General features: G+C 39.4%; 5 protein-coding genes across 10 annotated transcripts; 4 read left to right on the top strand and 1 right to left on the bottom strand.

Annotated features, from left to right (window-relative positions):
* The first annotated feature begins 166 nt into the window (after positions 1-166).
* LOC118286740 (C-type lectin domain family 4 member M) lies at positions 167-2814 on the top strand. The gene is made up of 6 exons (XM_035611418.2): positions 167-320; positions 804-899; positions 1560-1826; positions 1916-2082; positions 2179-2315; positions 2398-2814. Exons 1-6 carry the CDS (start codon positions 218-220, stop codon positions 2549-2551), a joined length of 924 nt encoding a protein of 307 aa, XP_035467311.2. The 5' UTR covers positions 167-217; the 3' UTR covers positions 2552-2814.
* A 1229-nt stretch (positions 2815-4043) lies between these two features.
* Positions 4044-7253, top strand: LOC118286737 (CD209 antigen-like protein C). Of its 3 annotated transcripts, none has more exons than XM_035611413.2 (6): positions 4045-4262; positions 4477-4578; positions 5268-5528; positions 5648-5811; positions 5894-6024; positions 6494-7253. In XM_035611413.2, exons 1-6 carry the CDS (start codon positions 4136-4138, stop codon positions 6648-6650), a joined length of 942 nt encoding a protein of 313 aa, XP_035467306.2. In that variant the 5' UTR covers positions 4045-4135; the 3' UTR covers positions 6651-7253. The 3 variants fall into 3 exon arrangements, with proteins under 3 accessions (XP_035467307.2, XP_035467306.2, XP_035467305.2); XM_035611412.2 differs by having other exon boundaries at positions 4471-4578; XM_035611414.2 differs by lacking the exon at positions 4477-4578 and having other exon boundaries at positions 4044-4262.
* Positions 7254-8184: 931 nt separating this feature from the next.
* LOC118286736 (CD209 antigen-like protein E) lies at positions 8185-10891 on the top strand. Its single transcript, XM_047327256.1, has 5 exons — positions 8185-8381; positions 9501-9758; positions 9905-10068; positions 10412-10557; positions 10671-10891. The coding sequence occupies exons 1-5, from the start codon at positions 8240-8242 to the stop codon at positions 10822-10824; spliced, it is 864 nt and encodes a 287-aa protein (XP_047183212.1). The 5' UTR covers positions 8185-8239; the 3' UTR covers positions 10825-10891.
* Positions 10892-11515: 624 nt separating this feature from the next.
* LOC118286738 (C-type lectin domain family 4 member M) lies at positions 11516-15091 on the top strand. The gene is made up of 6 exons (XM_035611415.2): positions 11516-11718; positions 11927-12043; positions 13214-13465; positions 13566-13729; positions 13920-14056; positions 14240-15091. The coding sequence occupies exons 1-6, from the start codon at positions 11604-11606 to the stop codon at positions 14388-14390; spliced, it is 936 nt and encodes a 311-aa protein (XP_035467308.1). The 5' UTR covers positions 11516-11603; the 3' UTR covers positions 14391-15091.
* Positions 14460-19223, bottom strand: ttc8 (tetratricopeptide repeat domain 8). 4 transcript variants are annotated; one of them, XM_035611406.2, is made up of 14 exons: positions 19025-19223; positions 18426-18546; positions 18269-18332; positions 18001-18160; positions 17771-17860; positions 17640-17684; positions 17469-17554; positions 17292-17379; positions 17036-17146; positions 16793-16932; positions 16515-16689; positions 15991-16113; positions 15439-15522; positions 14460-15338 (listed from the first exon to the last, which is right to left on the bottom strand). In XM_035611406.2, the coding sequence occupies exons 1-14, from the start codon at positions 19136-19138 to the stop codon at positions 15222-15224; spliced, it is 1518 nt and encodes a 505-aa protein (XP_035467299.2). In that variant the 5' UTR covers positions 19139-19223; the 3' UTR covers positions 14460-15221. The 4 variants fall into 4 exon arrangements, with proteins under 4 accessions (XP_035467299.2, XP_035467301.2, XP_035467300.1 ...); XM_035611408.2 differs by lacking the exon at positions 19025-19223 and having other exon boundaries at positions 18001-18190; positions 18426-18500; XM_035611407.1 differs by lacking the exons at positions 14460-15338; positions 15439-15522 and adding an exon at positions 16370-16426 and having other exon boundaries at positions 15992-16113.
* Positions 19224-19660: the final 437 nt, after the last annotated feature.

Here is a 19660-nt window from a genome sequence, read left to right as displayed (position 1 = left end):
ATCCACATACTCAGGTTTTCTTTTAATATTCATATACTTTCATCACATATTCTCAAGTTTAGCTCAAGTATCCCCACCTGGATTTATATAAACGTGTTGCATTATCGTCCAATTATATGTCAAAAGTAATGCAAGCAAGCCCGCTAATACAAAGGAAGAGCTCACATTCAAACCGGCTGTGCTTCTTGTGGATATAAAAGCAGCAGTGTGTGGACGGATGGGCAGTACTCGCAGCACTGCAGTCATGGAGAACCTACCGAGACAGGCTAATGACTGGGCAGGCAAACATTTCCGCATAACGTATGAAAAATTTGAACAAGGTATGACTTTGAAATGTTCTGCAGTATCTTTCACGTTTCTTACTGTTTACCAGTTTTTGTCCTTTTTTTTTTTTTACTCTGGATATTTTGCTATCATTTTTATGATGAGTGAGTGATGGTAGCTTTAAAGTCACATTTTCTATAGCCTGTTATAATATTCTGTAGAAACCACTGTGTATGTAGCGGTATCATTTACAGTTCAGATTAGTCAGAATATTCAGATTTTCTGTGGATTATACACTGGGGAGCCAAGACTTTGTTTGTGGAAAGTCGTCTTGCTATTGAATTGTTCTGACGTATTTTTTCTTTTCAATTTATACATGAAATCAAAATTAATAGTTTTAAACTTCTGTACTGCTATAATTTTTTTTTTGTATAGTAATTCCATGTCTAGATAACACAGAGGAGGAAACATTTTTTGAGATTTGTTAGGAGCTTCAACCATAAACAATCAAAACATTTTCTTGCATCCTTTCATCACAGGTGGATCCATGTTTCCTAACAACCGATTGATTATTCTGGGCCTGGGACTGTTGAATGCTGTTTTGCTGATTGCTGCTGTTGTTATTGGGATTAACTGTGAGCATGACAGTTGACGAAAAGTTCAATTCTTCGATGGAATTGTGAATAACAAAGAGCGACTGACCCTTTATACAGTACATTAGGTTTAATGCTAATTTTACATTTATACCAGAATGAGTGCCATTTAAAAATTCCAGGCCTTGAAACACATGTTATAGGAAGGCCTTGGTGTGTGTTGGTTTATTTTTATGCAGTTTTCAGCTAAAGATTCAAAGGTGATATCTGAGGTTTTATTCCGCAATATCTGTCCAGATTTACAAAGTGAATTCACAGAGTATCATGTACACAGAAGAATACATAAAGAAAAAAACAAGTGTCTCAAGCTATTATATCTATAGTGCAGAACACGATTATTATATGAAAACATTTGCACAAATAATTTCAATATGCTTTTACACAGAAGTCATTAGGTGTGTCAGAGGTTTTGAAACAGTACTATTTTTACGCTCCTCTGTGATTTTTAGCCAGCATTGGAATCACATTTTGACGGTCACTCTTAAACATTTTTGTATATCTTTCTCCCAATGAAAAAATACATTTCCACATACTTCTTAACAAAACGGTTATACAGTAAAAAGAGATTTTTGCGTACACCACTACACACAGTTTTAAGGCAGCTGTCTTTCTCTTCCAAACACTGCGTTTTAACCTCTTCAGGTGCCAAAGTCAAAGAGGGTTCCCCTCAGGCTTCCCACTCAGCTGCAACACAACTCATCAATGAGTTGAGCTATCTCCGTAGCAACCACAGTGATGTGATGGAGGCTGCGGAGGAGGCCAAGAGGGCGTTAGAGAGTGCCCTCAATAAGCACGCACAACTAAAGGTCCAAATAGAGCAGCAGAAGAACCGCAGTGACGGTTATCAGAGACAGCTTGTGGCACTGCAAGCGGAAAAGACAAAACTGCAGTCCAATGTATCAGCTTTGGGTGAGACGGAGTTGTAAACAGGCTTCATATGTTAATACTGAATAACTGAAAAACACCAAGACTGACCAGAAATGTTCTGTTTCTGCCAGAGGGAACCTGTGGCAGATGCCTCCCTAGGTGGACTCTTCTCAACTCCTCCTGCTATTTCTTTTCATACTTTGAAGCCAATACGGTCCAGAAGAACTGGCTGGATAGCAGAGCAGACTGTATTAGTCGTGGAGCCGACCTGGTTGTGATTGATAACCCGGGGGAGCAGGTGGGCTGTAAACAAACATGGAAGAGAGATTGTAAAGAATATTTTAATTTTACCTTTGGGCCCTTCTAAAGACATCAAACTTTTTTTTTTACACAGGAATTTGTGAGTAACATCGTTAGAAACTTTATGGGTGACGGTCATCAATGGACAAAGGGATCCTGGATCGGGATCACTGACACACTGACAGAGGGGACATGGGTCTGGATTAATAATGTCACTGAAGTGGAACAAAGGTGAGAGCTCCAGAATTACACTGTTAATGTTATATTATTTTATGATATTATTGATAAAACTTTTTTTTTACATTTTCTCAAGGTACTGGATGGATGGGGAACCAAACAACAGTGGAGGCAATGGAGAGGATTGTGGGATTGTGATTTATAGTTCATCTAATCCCTGGAAGACCTGGTTTGATGGACAATGTCAAAAACATAAGCTACACTGGATATGTGAAATGCCATCAAAATAAACTCTCTATACACTCCTGAAGTTCTGATCAATTAGATAACAAAAGAATATGATTGGAACTGTCTTAAATGCAATTGCTATAAGATGTGTGTTATGTTTCTTGGCATTTTACATCCCAATAAAGTTACTTTTACCATAAATCGCTACTGTATATAAGAAGGAGAGCAAAATATTCGGATACTAAAGTACAAAAGCAGGGCAACATACTGTATACTCAACAACAGTTTCTGTAAATTCAGTGAATAAATTGTTTATATAAAATGAGTGCATGGAAAGGCCTTTTTCTTATTACATTACATTTTGGGTTTGTAATGTGGGTCAGTGTTTGCGTAAGTAAGGACACATTAGTTTCTCGATCATGTAAATTGGGATCATGTCTTTGCAGATGTTAGTTGCAATGGCAGCTGTTATCTCCATCCATCTTCATGATTATTTGCCCTATGGTTTGTGGCGGGCAGAAGCCTCTTTCAACATCTGCAGTTTGTTTTGAGCACTTGACTGTACTTTTGTGGCTCTTACCAGTCGACATTATTGTTGCATTTTTGCTGAGTCATGTAATCACAGGTGGATCCACCTTTCTAAACAACCGACTGATTCTACTATGGGCCAGATTTGTTGCTGTGGCTGATAGCTGCAGTTGTTATTGGGGTTAACTGTGAATATGACACTTGGCAGTTTCATTTCCCTCTTCTGAGAAGTTTCCCATTACACATCAAGTTTCACTCTGGTTTTACATGTATCAAAAGAAATTGCATTTGTTCCTTGCGAACTAACTCACTATAAGTATAACTTTATTGTTTTTTGTGGCTATCATCCATCTGCATGATTCACATCTGGGTGGTAAAAGAGGTTAGGGGTGTTTGAGTCTCTTGTGTGATCCAGTCTGCGGCAAAACTTTAAAGTAGAGCCTGACCGATATGGATTTTTTGGGGCCGATGCTGATATCGAAAGTTAAAGATTTCTGACACTGATATCTCAGCCGATATGAGCCTTCTCATAGGCTCATTTTGAAATTCTTGGCCAACCGATAAATCGATTTTCTGGTTCGTGTCAAACTTTTAATACCCTAACTTTGCCCATGAGACAGAAGTGGCCCCTCTTTCAATTGGGGTTTTTAGACCAAAACTTTCAAACTTCCCCAAGTTCACACTCACTCAACTAACTGCTGTACGGCCTTTAACCTGATGTCATATTTCTTACATAGAAACTCATACATCACAGCAAATCTGCAAGTGAAAACTGTACTAACTCATGAAATGTAGCGATACTGCAGCGGCAGGTTGGATTTGTGGTAATATGATTAAGAAATAAGCATCATGTAAGCAAAGTATGCATTGAATTAATGACGTTCTTAAAGATGGATTAAGATACTGGGACACTTGACAATAAATGGCCTTTTGGCCTTGGATTATTCACAAGGAATCATCATTCTGGATCTAGTTTCAGTTCTCTTTTGCAAAACATCAGATTTGTACATTGATTTATTGTTGATGAGCTCAGCAATTTGGTAGCTACTGGTGGTGTCGACACAAAGCAACGTCCTGACAAACGCTCTCTCTGACTGATCTCACCTAAACAGTGAAGTATGGAGATAAACGAAAACTCTGGTTGCAATTCTGATGGTGGACTCAACACACTGATTTATCAAGAGGACTTGGAGGACAACGAGCAGTATCTTTCTCACCCCAACTCTAACCAAAACAGGCAACAAGGTAGAGAAAGTTAATATTCACACAATGCACTTTCATGGAGAGGTTTCTGATTCCACGTGATTCTTTGACATTGTGACAAATATAATCCTGTTTAAATAGGTTGAAATGTAAAATATCTAGACTATGTACCATTTTGATAATGATGTATTGTTAGCACAGATTTATATAGCTTCTGGATTCATGAAATTGAATTATTATCTTTATCTAGTGTCTATGTTCAATGTGGCATCTGGAAGACACAGCCGGCTGGTTGTCGTGAGCCTAGCCCTTCTCGCTGCTGTTCTACTGATAGTTGATATCAGCCTGGGGGTCCACTGTAAGTCCGTGTTTGTGAATGTCCCCTTGATTCATCAATTAATCACTTATATTTTATACCATCGCAATTTCCAAGAGATCAAACTGATGTCAGATGTCAAAAGATTACATTTATAGTAATTGTAAGCAGATTCTCAAATTTGAGAAGCAAATATTTTTTGCATGAAAACCTTGTCAAAATAGTTACTAAATAAATTACTGTTGGTGGACTAATCGATTAATCAAATAATCATAGCTGCTTTAGCCTGAGCCAATATCTGCTCATTGCTTGTTTTGTTTTACATTAACATCAACAGAGACTGTTTGACACGTTTGCTTGAGAAATTATGTAAATTATCTATATAATTGGCAAGTAGTTTCCTATCGATCATCTAACGAACACCATCATCTACCTTTGATGAAGTGGTGTACAGAAATATTTGAAAAATTGAAAATATTTGAAAATTGTTTTTAAAAAGCTTTTAGATTTCACATATTTTATTAAAATCAAACATATCTAGAGACCTGATGCACTGTTCTCGTGCCCATGCTTGACCTATTAGCCCTTGACATTTATCGGATATTCAATTTTGGAGTGAATGAATCTGTCGTGAATAGTTTAGCTTTAGCTGAGTTTCTCCATCAGGGAGAAAAACGAGAGAGAGAGAGAGAGATGCACTGTTTAACAATTTCTCTCTTCAACACTTACAGACAACAAACTCACAGATAACCACCTCACAATTGACGATACAGAACACATTGAAAATGAGATGAACAAACTCCAAGATACCTACAAGACCGCGATCGAGACCATGAAGGGAGCCAAGAAGCAGCTGGACAGTGAGATGAGTCGTCAGACATTGACCAACTGGGAGCTTCAACACCAGACAAAAAGACAGGATAAAAACGTAGCACAGATTGATCAATTGACACAAAGCATTGCATCAATGAAATCCCGCTTACCAATGATTAGTAAGCCTTTTTTTTTTTTGCTCTTATAATATATAATACAACATATTGAAGAGGTTTTGATATAGTCTGTTTTCGTGTCATTTTATATTCCGTTTATATGTTATTTTCTTTGGCAACAGATGATGGCTGCAGACACTGTCCACCGGGATGGTTTAGCATTAACTCAGTGTGCTATTTCTTCGCTTTCTCGAACTTTGCTGGATCAAGAACCTGGCAGAAGGCCAGAGAGTACTGCCAGATGCATGGTGGTGATCTTGTGGTCATAGACAGCAAAGACAAAGAGGTTAGTCATTATTTCTTTGCAAATATAAAAATGAAGAAAATGTATTCATTTAGATTGTTGTCTATATTTTCTTATTTGTTAGAACTCGACCATAAATGTCTTGCTGACTAATAATGCCAACTCTGCATCCACTGATGGCTTCTGGATTGGACTGAGATATTTTCCCGAGGAAGAGAGTTGGAAATGGTTGGATGGAACGGCCCTGGTCGAAGGGTAGGGATCGAATACATTTTGCGCTGTAAAAATGCATAAAACATCTGTAACATCACACAACTGTTTTCAAGTTGTTGTTATACAGATGTGACATGAACAGACATGATTGGCCACTAGAACATTGAGAAAACAAAAAGCATGCAGAGGAATTATAAATTCATCTAAATAGAATGTAGTTCCTCTCTGTAATCTTGCTGGTTGCATTCGTAATCTATGTGACATTAATTTTCTTTTCCTAGTTTAACAATCGATACAAAGGTTGCTGTGCCAGGCACATTGTTCAAAAGGGTTGTGCGTGGTCTGGTAATTATTCATGGTGTATTTTTTGGCCTAACATGCAATATACCAATCAGAATGCCCTCTCACATTCCCTTTAAAAGACAACTGCGATTGTTTGAAATCTAGCAAAGCATCAAGTAAGATAGGGCACTTTGTAGGTGGATGTAGACTAACCTATGGTTATTTCCAGGTACTGGAATGATGGCGAGCCAAATGATTCCAGCGGGGACAGGGAGCCCTGTGCAGCTGTGTATCCCAGAGAAAACTTCTTCGAGGCTTGGAGCAGTGTGGGATGTGGGCTGAAAAAGAAATTGATTTGTGAAAAAGCACCAACTTCTATAAATTAAAAGTGTATATTCACTGCACTGGCTTAAAAGCTTACATGTCTGCATTACAAGTTGACTCCACCTTCATCTTGAAAAATTTCTGTGATGAAGAACAGAGACTTTACCAAATCAGTGCTTTGCATAATGACAGATTATTGCACGGGGCAAAGTGGGCATGTGACCAGGGACCTTGAACCAATGGGGGGCCATGGCCATGAGGTTTATTATTAGGGTCATTTCCATTTTCAAAATTTGGAGTAATGTTATTTCAAAAATGTTACATGATTATGAAATTGTTTGAATGTTTTTGTCAGATTGTATCTGACACTTCAAGTCCTGTTAACATGTCAAAATAACTAATTGATTCATGCTGTGTGGTTGAAAGGCACATGTGGGTGGTTGGGGTCCGTGTCCAGTGCCTGTGGTCATCATGAAACTGTGCTTACACTTTCATTATGACCACATGTGGAGGTTAATATAACACAAATCTCAGTAAGTAATAAAAAACAACTTTAAGCATTTTGGCAACTAGTGTATGTACTGCAGTGTAACTGAGGTGCATTTTAATGGGTAATTAATGCTTGAATGCTTTATGAATTTACAATAAAGGGGTTTAAGAATGTATTTCATAAGATATATTGGTAGATTAAGTTTCAATCCACCATCAAGATCTATTCAACAAAATGGAATATAATATTCATAATATGTTTTCATCATTGTATAATCACCTGAAACTAAGAACCATTGTGTTTTGGGTACTTTAGAATGAGTCCCTTATATCTACATGAGGACTACGTCCACTTCCAAGATGTCCGCCATGTTGTATTACCATTTTTCTACAGTAGCCCCGAACAGACAAACCAAACAGTGGCTCTATAAGGGCCTTTCGTGGGCCATTTGAATGTTACCTCTATTACATGCTTGTAAAGTGGAGGTTCAGGGGAAAGGTATTCAGTTGGCTGCAATACACAAATTCACCTCTCAATGCCACTAAATCAAACCAAAACTTTAAAGGATACAAACCTCTTATTGCTGACCTGTAAAACTTTGAAAAGTGTATTGGCCAACGGATATTTTTAATTCTACTCAACTTAAATCACAACATACATTATCTTAAGGACTTAACATAGAAAGGTCGAGACCCTACAATATCATAGAGAAACCCAACAGTTCCCACAATGAGCAGGCACTTGGTGATCGTGGAGAGAAAAAACTCCCCTTTAACAGGAAGAAATGTCCGGCAGAACCGAACTCAGTGTGGGCGGCCATCTTATTTCAAACATAAACATAAAGTATGACTTACTAGAAAGAGGCATTGATGTACAGCAGATGGTTCATTTAGTCGGAAAGCACCTGGAGCATCATTACAGGAATACTTCAACTACCAGCTGCTCCTCCCACTTTGCTGCTCACACACATACACACACACACACACACACACTAACACACACACACACACACTCACAAACACACAAACACACGCGCACACACACACACACACACACACGCACACACATACACATACACACACACACACACACACACACACACACACACACACACACACACACAGATCATATCACTGGTACAAGTTGGAGACAAACAGATCAATGGGCACTACTTTGACCAGTATAATGGAGGATTTACAGTCACAGTCAGAACACGAGGAGGAAATGTCACTTGAACAACATTTTTCTCAGCAAGGCAGAACCGATGGGCATCGGCGCTCTCACCTTCAAGCATTTGGACAAGGTACAACTCACTTTAAAATCAAATCGTCTGACCAAGTGTATGTCCGACTTCTCTTACACCATCATGTCGCTCTTTTCTCTCTCCCTGTTCTCTGGAACTGACCATGTGTAACCTTAGCACACTCAGTAGATTTTAAATGTATACAAAAAAATACTAATACTCTGAAATCATTCTATGCTTTAAAACTAATATCATCATGATTTAAACTATGATATCATATATTCAATCGCCTGTCACTTATCAGAAGGTAAAACATCACTGTGATATTGCTCTTCGGGGCTACTTTTATTATTAAGATTTTTATATAGAGGAACATTTTTAAAGGTCTGTTTACAAAGGGAGGTGGATCTGTGTTTCCAACCCACCGACTGGTTGTACTGAGTCTGGGCCTGCTGAATGCTCTTCTGCTGATAGCTGCTGTTGTCATTGGGATTTATTGTAAGTATCAGAGAGTTCACAAGAAACTGCTAATTGCTTAAATCTGATGTATAGTCCCTGTGAAATCTGAATCAGGCTGAAGTGAACTGGCATTACCCAAAACATATGCATGTGCAAGATTGTATTCCCAATCATAGAAATGAATTGCATTCTCATGTTCTTTTCTCGAGTATCTAAATCTATTGTTTATTGTGCTGTGGAGGTATGTACTACATGCAGTGGCCATTTCACAGCTGTTTTGCAGGGGGGCCGGAATTCAATGTGCATTTCAACATGCACTGAATGACTCACTTTCAAGCAGCAAATGGATATTAATTGATCAAATTCAGCCCAATTGCAATGCAATTTATATATGCTATGATACTACAGGGCTATAACTAATAGCTTTGCGTTTAACTTATATTTTATTCTTTATCAAGTCAAATAATAGACAGCTGAGCTTACCATGATATTGGCAATACCAAGGTCAATGTTCGAGCATGAGATGGATCAAAAGGGTTATTTTTACCATAGCACCTTCGGCCTAAGACTAATGATCAACTTTGTGGTGATATCATCTGATCTGCGGTGGAATAGGTTGGACATTCATGTAAAAAAGACAAGAAAAAAAGCTGTTTACTTTGTACAAGTTTTCCCAAATGTTCTTCTTTATGTTTGTTATCACACACATTTGTGCCTCAGGTGCCAAAGCCAAAGATCTTCCGATTTCTAATTCAGCTGCAACCCCCCTTCTCGTTGAGGTGAACTATCTCAGCAACCACAATGATATCATCAGAGCAAAACTGGAGACCCAGGCAGCTTTAGCGAGGGAGCGGACCTTCCACCAGGAACTGAAGATGCAGCTGAAGCAGACGAAGACTGTCACTGATGGCCTTCAGAGACGGATTGAGACTCTACAGACAGAAAGGACAAATCTAAAGGCGAATAAAACTTCTTTAGGTAAGGCAGATGCCCAACTGACCTTGAAAAAAAAAAAGTTAGGGTTGAAATGGTAAAGTTTATGCATTGTATGTATCCCGGGATTTTTGCGGAATATCAAAACAATCACCTACAACAAGACATTTTCCCATCTCTTTTTGAAACAGAGGAAAACTGTGGCAGGTGCCTGCCAGGATGGATTCTTCTGAAATCCTCCTGCTATTATTTTTCTCCCCGTGTGTCCAATTCCAAGAAGAACTGGCCAGATAGCAGAGCAGACTGTATTAGTCACGGGGGCGACCTGCTTGTGATCAATAACTTGGAGGAGCAGGTAGGTAACCTTTTTTTTTTCCATCTGAGCCCACGAGGGTTTACCGAAAATATGTGGAAACACTTTTCATGTCAGACTTACAGTAGAGCTATTACAGTGAAGTAACTTTCAGTGAAAAAAAAAATGACAGGCTCACAACAAGAAGCAGCTGATGGGTCGATGGGCTGGATGGGCAAACCGGCAGGAACAGGCGGCAGAATACTAGTAGTAATACAAGTAGTCCACACAACGGGTGTGTGGATGAAACAATGGAGGGAAAGTCCGAGGACCGAGGCGGAGAGACGACTGTGACAGATCTATATGTACCTTTAATGTATCGCCTCCTGCATTCGTGTTCGTACAGCAACTCTTGCAGGAAAACAGACCGAGCAGCAGCAGCAGCAGCAGTCACGGTTTGTGGTGGCAGAATGGCTACTGGATCGGCCTCACTGATGTAGGGATACCAGGAGCCTGGGTGTGGGTTAACAACGTGACTGAGGTGGAAACAATGTAAGCGTGTCACAGACTGCTAAAACTACTGCCACAGATTGAATTTCAAACGTCACGACTAACAAATACAGCGGAATTGAATCGTTCCCCTGAATAATTTTGATTCATCCCAGGTACTGGAGAACTGGACAGCCTGACCGTAGTGGACTTCATAGCGGACACTGTGCCGCATCCTATCATTTTCCCGACACCCTGAAGACTTGGTACACCGGAAAGTGCCATGACCTTCAGTTGAACTGGATTTGTGAGAAGGAGCTAGTCTCTTAAGCAGAAGTCACAATAACAGAAAAGATCATGTGTGTGAAATCATGAAAATAAACAAACTGATACATTAGCATTCCATGTTGTATGTGATGTGAAGGTTAACTTCGGTAAGGTAGATAAGGTTGCAGATATTGGTGAGTAAAAAGAAATCTGATACTGATATATCAGAAAATATAGACATATATTTTTTAAATTGCAATTATTCTTAAGATGTCATTATCAAACCCCTATGACAAAGAAATGTCATTGAGGCTCGATGTTTTACTATAAATAAAAAACAATTTAAAAAAACATAAAAACATTTAAAAATAACTATTGAAGATAAACTTTTAATTTTTTTTAATGTAAAATGTAAATATAAATGCAATTCTTTTTTAAAGGCTCATAGCAGTCATTTCATTCATTTATTTATTTTATTGCCCAAACGAAACGGAATCCATATAACTGAAAAACCACAGGTAAAACTATAGAAAATAAAAGAGCTGATTCATGGTGAGTGAAATTAATCACATTGACACAATGGAACAAAAGGTCACACCTAAACATTAATGTCTCATAAACTGAGTAGTCTAGAAATCATTTTGTTTTGGAGATCTGAAAATGGCACAGCTGCTCAAATCACCTGCACTCCCTGTAAATATTTAACAACTGAACTTGATTTCTGTTTGTAATGTTGAACGCTCACCTACTCACGGGGGGCAATGTCCTGACAAATAATCTCTCAGGGGGAAAAAAAGAAAGAAGTGAAATCGCGTCAGACTGCGCTCATCTCTCCAGTCAAAATGGAGGGCAGAGGAAATTCAGGATCGTTTGGTGGCACATTTAACAAACTGATTTGTGAAGAGGACGCCGGCGCAGATGAGCAACCTCCCTACTCAAACCAAGAGAAGCAACAAGGTACGGCGATTGAAAAGTGAATTATTTACCGTGTTCATCAACAAGAACCGTTTTTTGTTTCATGTTAGAGTCGCGTTCCGAAAAAATACGGCTGGAAAACAAATGACTGGACTTGTGTGTCCTTGTTTTCCTCCAGTCTATTAAGTTCTTCACCTTTGTGAGCTGTCTGCGTCTGACTCTGATATCTATCCACCACTTCTCTGCACAGTGTCCATGTCCATGGTGAGGCCTGAATCCCGTCTGAATCATTACAGGCTGCTAGCCGGGAGCCTGGCAGTGCTCGCCGTCATCCTTCTAGCCCTTGATATTGGCCTGGGAGTCTATTGTAAGTCAATATTTACCCACAAAACGCCTCTCATCTGCTTTGTTTCAATCTGCAGCAGGAGGAACATTTTTAGTGGGAAAAGCTGCCTGCCCAGCACTGAACAGCAGCCAGATTCAGTTAGGGACGACAGCTGGTGAACATGGTGGAGTATTTTACAGACAGATATTTCCCTCAGGAGTTGACGGGGACCGGACGCACCCATGCAGGGTGCAGGGAATATTCCGCAGATTTTCCTGCTGTATTCTCATACGTTTGCTCAAGGCTCTCAACTTTTCCGGAGGGGCTGTATTAGAGAATGCAAAATTTAACTCCAGACATTTTACAGAACTTTTCCTGCCAGCCCCTCAGTGACATTTCCAGAAAATGTCAGAATGAGCCCAAGTGAGACTATTTTTTTCTTTATATTACTGCAAATTGTTCTGTGCTTGCCAAGATTTGAAATCTAAGATTTGGAAGTATGAGATTAATGATCTTGTTTTTTTAAGCTATTTACTTTCTATCTTTGAATTTATCAGAGCCTACTTTTTTTCTAGAATGAACCAAATTACTTCTTGTCAAGTGAAATGACCTTGTTGCATGGACAAATATTATCACTTGTATTTAGTAATTTTCTCTTGAAATTCTGTGTTTATTTCTTCTATTTTAGCTTGCCTTTTTTTGCAGGGCATTCATTGAGGAAACACAAATACGAATGGATGCTAATGTTGCTTAGTGTCTGCTAACAGTTGTTAGGCTCAATAAATACTGGTCACTTAGAGCTTGTTTGAAGCTTGAAGTTAAAAATGGGTACAACTTGAATGTTGTTTGAAATGCAGAAACTCTATATTACATGTGTTGTTGGGAACAGTCTGCAGTTTGGGAATTGAAAAATACTATAAATTAAACTTCCTGTATAACTTAATGTGAATAGTGAATCCTAGACCAACATCAAGGTTAAAGAGATGAGAATGAAGTTTGATGATTGTGAATATATATTTATGAAACTGTGCCAATAAGGTTTTTGTATTAAAAAAAAAATTCAATTTACTTGTTTTGCATCTACTCCCCTACGATCCTTTTTTAAATTTAAACTGTACAGCAGGTGGATATATGTGTGCTGAAAAGAGAATAAACAGACGTTGATAATGTTTTCAAAAAAAGCTTACTGTTCTATGTCTTCACCACCCACAGACAGCCAACTCACTGATGGATACCGAACAATAACGGACATCAACGGTGAGGTTGTCAAACTTCAGGCTAGTTACAACTCTGCGATCCAGAGCAGGGATGAGGTCAAGAAGCAGTTGGACAGAGAAACCAGTGAGCAGCAGCGCACCAAGTGGGAGCTGGACCATCAGAAGAGAAGATCCAAAGACTACGAGAAGCAGATTGACAAAATTCAATTGGAATTTGCAACGTTGAAATCCCACTTACCAATGATAAGTGAGAGCTTTTTAAAAACATGATGTATTTCTTTGTGTTATGGAAGTATTAAGTACCTAATTATTGTGACCTAAACAACACACCGTGTTGCCATTTTCAGAGGAGGGTTGCAAACACTGTTTGCCCGGATGGACTTTAATGAACTCGGTGTGCTACTACTTCGCTTTCTCTGAAGACCTCTCACGCAGGTCATGGAACGAAGCCCGACACTTCTGTAAGAGGCGGGGAGGCGACTTGGCGGTGATAGACAGCACAGAGAAAAACGTAAGATGCGACTTTTTGTCACCAAATTGATATCTCTGGACAAAACCTGCATTTCAAATCCATTTGTAATACACTTTCATAAAACTTTATATTTCTTATTTGAGGAGTAAATCAAGCCTGTGTTACATGGCACACAACAAAATTAATTTACGTGTGTATGCTTTTTTGTGTTTATTTCCGGTGTCGTCAGCTGGCTATCAATGAATTGATAAATAATTATCGTGAACCCATGAGAGAAATAAGCCAGAGTGGCTTCTGGATCGGACTGAGAGATGCGGAGGAGGAGGGGATTTGGAAATGGCTGAATGGAGAAAGACTGACTGAGGGGTACGAGTTGAATATTGTCATTGTAGGACTTGTCAGTGTTGATATCACATTAACACATTTGTAGTTATCATCCATTTGTAACGTATGATTATTCAAAATGAATAAATAATTAAGACTTTGTTTAAATATAAAAGCCATAGAGTAAATACCATGGCTCAACAAAGTAAACTATCTTTGTTTCAGGTACTGGAACGATGGCGAGCCCAACAACTACGATAATGAGGACTGTGCAGCTACGTATCCCAGAAGCAATCCCTTCAAGGCCTGGAATGACGCTCCATGCAATTACAACCTGAAATGGGTTTGTGAAATGGAACCAAGGTCTGCAAGTTAAAGTCATTTTTACAAAGGTTTAACTGTAGTTTCATTGTTGTAAAAAACAACAACAATTAACTGCACATTAGAGAGTTTAACACGTCTTCTGGATTGTTCTTTTTATTGTCTTGTCAATATTTGTTGAGACAACAAAACAACAAGGAAGGTTCAAATATGAAAAATACATCTGAGTTACGAAAATTAGCTATAAAATGTAAGCTACTTATTTCCTTGTATTAAATAAAATCTTTACCTTTACTATGTACACATATATCACTTATATAAAGACCTGTGCACTAGTTTACAATTTTATTCGGAAAAAAAATCCATCTTCACATGAAGTTTACAATCCTACAAGTCATATGACGCTTGATACGTGGTAGAAATCATGCAGAGCAGCATGTAAAAGCTCTTTAATGCCACAGATGTGATTCAAACCACCGGACCAATAGGGCAGTTTGGTTCTAGCAATTCCCAAATGGCTGTGATCATGGACTTTTCACACGCTGCTGTTAAAAGGATTTCCCAAGATACACCGTTGTTGGTATAAACAGCTTGTTGATCAAATTAACAAATGTGCTACAACGAGGTCAATCAAATCCAAATTTAAATCTGAAAATGTGCAACATCTCTAATGGGGGAAAAACTGTCCTATAGGTATAAGTTACAATATCTGGTTTGTATGCACAGTTTAATAAATAAACAATATCCAAACACTAATACCCATTTTGTTGATTTCCATTTCTGTCTAACATGCCAAACTTTTAGCATCTTAATAACTTTGTGTTTTGAAGCAGACTCTCAGATCTTTCATAGCAACACCACTCAGGTCAAACCTCTCTTCCTGAGCTCACAGCACTGCAAAGTGCTGCCGAAGTTGCTTGAGAAGCTGCTGAGTGTCAACGTGCTCGGGAAACGCATCCTCTGATTTTTGGGCTGCGGTGTAGCTGCTCTGCAGGTCTCCAATCTGGACACAGACAGAAAAATATCACATAGGCAACTACATAACACTGTTTATCATCTCTTTAAAAGTGTTGCTGTTCAGATGAATACATAGACATGATTACCTTTTCAGAGAGAATGGAGAGATTGAAGTGTGGCTCGTACATGTGAGGGGCTAGTGATGCAGCAGTCTGGAGGAAGGCTTTAGACTGGATCAGAGATGAGACAATCAGTTTTACTGTCAACAGCACAACATTTCATTAAAACTTAACTTCCCCTTTCTTCCCATGTTATATGTTGGACATGAAAACATGCTAAAATGTCTCATTGCAGAGCTCACCTCCATCTCCTCTATGCCAGATGACACATTTACATCACTTGACAGACGGCAGAGATCTGGCTTGAATTACAGCCAGTACTGTACATCATTTTGCTATCTTATTAGCGCAGTTAGACATTTTAGGTTCAGTTCTAAGTCTATAGCGGTTTTGTGATTTACTGGAGTGTGTACATAAACAGCCTTTATGGTATGATGCACTGTTGAAATCAGACTTTTAGGGCAGATTATAAAAAGAACCACAGGTATATTTTGAGTAGTAGCACTAGCATTAGTTGTCATACCTCATATTTTATCAGAGGGGATGAAAGCATTTTACGACTAAAAGCTATGACTTCACCTGTTCAATACGACCTTTGCGCAGCTCCAGCACAGCCAAGTTGTTGTAGGCCTCAGCATGGTCATTATTAAATGCCAAAGCCAGTTTAAAACACTGGTAGGCCAGTGTCAAGTCCCCTATTCCCTGTAAACATAGAACACACACACACACACATGCACACGCTTTGTACCAGCTTTGATTTGAGTGCTGTGAGCTTGTTGTGATAACAGTCAATATTTAGTTTATTTAAACTGTAAATTAGAAGCTGTTTTCAGGCATGAACAAGTTTGCGGCCCACTTATGAAGAATGCAGCAGGAATGTTACAAGGGGGGCTGGCAGGATAAGTTCTTCTGGAAAATGTCCAGAGCAAAAATTTTTTGAGATTTGTGTCTCACATACAGCCCTTCCAGAGAAGTTCAGGAAAATGTCTGCACTTCAGTGCAGGTCTGACAGCAGCTATGTGACGAAGAGTTACATACAATTGTCAGACATTCTGGGATTTTAATATTACTATATTTTATATTTTTGGGTATTGCTAACTCACCACACCCACATGTCCGATGTTGTACCAAACATCGGCCTGCTCCTCATCATTGTTCGCCAGGGTCAGGGCCCTCTCAAACGAGGACAGAGTCATGTCGTACTGTTGGGCATAGAAGCAGCACAGGCCCAGGTTGTTGTACAGCTGGCAGTTATACACCCCCATCTGGAGCAGCCGCCTAACAAAGAAGGAGGCACATTGAATCACAGATGGGCTATAACTCCTCATTACCCATAATGTAACAATGCACTACATAAATAATACAGAGATGTTAGTCTGACCTGTAGAACCGTAGGGCGATCTCTGGCTGGTCGGTATAGAAGTGATTGCTGCCTATACAGGCGATAGCCTCCACGTGAGTGTTGTCCTGCTTCAGGACATCTTTGTAGTACTCCGTGGCTGATGAAATGTTGTTCATCTCCTGTGTCAATATCACACTATATTTATTTTTTGCTGTTGGCAGTTGTATCTTGACAGTGGAGTAAGGGGAATCTATGATAATGACCACGGCGTCCATACTGTACCTCATGAATCCGAGCGATTCCTGTTAAGAGGGTGACCTCACCAGGGAAGTGGTCCAGGCCTTGCTTGAAAAGGTTGAGTGCTGTGATTGGTTGATCAAGGCGCTGGTAAACCTGATGGAAAACACACATACATACACACACACACACACACACACACACACACACGTTTTTTCTTTTAAATTTATCACCAAACTTTTGGCTCAGAAATTTAGTAAGAAGGAATATTTTCCTTGGTAACGTGACTTATTGCTGTTACCTTTGCCAGGTAAAGAAACGTATCCACCACTTCTTGGTGGTTGAGAGCTGATCGAAACTGTTTTTCTGCTTCTCGATACAAACCGAGCCTGCAAAGGTCAGAGATGTCAAACGCTAAGAAGACGACTTTTACAAATGTCGTAAATGCTGAGCTCAAACAATTTGGACGTTTACTTGCCTGTAGTAACATTTTCCCAGCTGAACTTTCCACCACCAGTCTTTGAACTGAGCATGTTCAGTGGCTTGTGCAGCCAAATCTAGAGCCTGTGGAAGAAATATCTCTGTTGCATGACGATGACATGAAAACCAAACAATCTTTATGCTTCGACTTCATGCAACACACACTTACATTTTTCACATCATTTTCATGATGGAAGATGAACTCAAACAGCGTCTGAGGAAGGAAATGATTTTTACTCCACATGTGAGAAAAAAGCAAGGATTTTTATCATTTTCTTTGCACGTCACAGTCTGTCTTACCCTTGACATGTTGGGCTTTTTGGAATACTTGGCGAGATTTAGTCTTGACAAGTTAATAAATGGTCCATCTGGATTGGTTAGCATTGAAGCCTGGAGAAACAGTGAAATAACATGTCAAGCAATATGATACAGGTTTTCTTCACGGCCAGTAAGATGTATATATTACAATTGATAATAATAATAACGTATATGAAAATGAAATAGAATATTTTTTAGACATGTGTACTCACTGTTCCGAGACGGATGAATCTACCAGAAGCACTAGTGACAGGCCGAGCAGTGCTGGCAGTGCGTGGAGTTTTGATGGCCTGCTCCATTGTCCCAGGACGCCCAGACTGTGTGCTGGGTCTCACAAATCCTGTGATGGGACGCCCCGACTGCGTCATAGGCCTTCAATTAAAAAAAGGGGGGAAAAGAAATCTGATCAGGCATCTTAAACTTTGTTGTAAAGCTTATCAACAGCAAAAATTTCAAGGAAATATTTAAATCAGCCAGTACCTGACAGCTGGTGTGGGCCCCCCACCCTGACTTGTTCCAGGGAGCCTCAGTGATGTCCCAGGGCCTTGAAAAATAAATCAGGTAATTATCAATCTTGTAACCATTGGGCATCAATTTTCTCAACCTTAAAGGCCAGAGAAGAAGAGTTTGAACTTACGGGCAACTTGAGCAATAGAGCTCTCATCCAGCATCATCTCAGCAATGCCCTCCTGGTCGACCTCAACCTCGTCTACGTATACCATCTCTGTCAGAGCACGGGTTTTCAAGCTCCATGCAGCCTATACAAGACACACACACACACACACACAATGTTAAATGGAGGGGTTTGTGGTTAGGGTGTCACGTCTTCCAGTCACTTACTTATGTTAAGCTATCCACATGACAAAGGATGCAAAAGGATGACAGAGGGAAACAAGAGAGGAACCGTCTGCAGTCTAGTTACCTCTGAGATAAACAAGGAGGAGTCCTTAAGACAGCATGCAGGGAGTTAGTGAAAAAAGAGGACAGTTGAAGACAGATGTGAATAGAAAATACATGAGGTACAAGAAATCAAATGTAAAATGGTAAATGCAAGGTAATGTCAGAGTGTGTACCCGTAAATTCAACGTTAACCAAACGAAACTATGGTAAAACACAAGGATTAATGGGGATTATGCACCAGGTTGCTACAGGTTGCTAGTGTTAGCAAAGTTAGCAGGCTTCCCTTCGTGAATAATCGCTAGTATGCTAGGCTAGCCAGGCTAACCTCCACGGTACCTGGTCGTACGGGCTGTCTTGTAGTATTTTTGAGCAAATATCTGAACACTGTTGCAGTTTCCGCCTCCTCAAATAGCTCCACGCCAGAAACAAGGGGTCCATCGTCACCTCCATCGCTTTGGTGGGGTAGAATATCGGGTACAGGGAGACGGGTTAGCAAACTGTCGTGCAGAGCTGGGACGAGGGCGAAGCTTCCTCTGTCGCTCGGCAACAGCGGAGGGGGCGGTCCCTCACTGACGTGGTTTCCGGAATGAAATGAAAAATGTACTGAATTTTGATACCGAATAAATCAAATACAAGTTTTTTTTTCCTGTCCAAATATTTTTGGAAACAAATGGTTAAAACAGGAAAAAAAAGACCTAATGTTAACTATAAATAAATACAAAAATTGGCAGAGACATTACATGATATGATATGAATATTCTTGAAATCAATGAAAAGAAATAGCACTTCAAGAATCAATGATTGATATATATCAAATTGTATCTTTCTCAGATCGCTACTGATTAGCACGGTGTAGTTTCCAAATACAATAATGAAGAATAAAGAATAAAAAAGTGGAGAGACGGAGTGATTCGGAAAGTTTGGATTTGTGTAATAATTAATTCAAGGAAAATAAATAAGTTTATCTCTTTC

The sequence above is a fragment of the Scophthalmus maximus genome, chromosome 15 (genome assembly GCF_022379125.1).
Source record: "Scophthalmus maximus strain ysfricsl-2021 chromosome 15, ASM2237912v1, whole genome shotgun sequence".
Classification (NCBI taxonomy): Eukaryota; Metazoa; Chordata; class Actinopteri; order Pleuronectiformes; family Scophthalmidae; genus Scophthalmus; species Scophthalmus maximus.
This window is presented reverse-complemented; position numbering and strand designations above follow the sequence as displayed.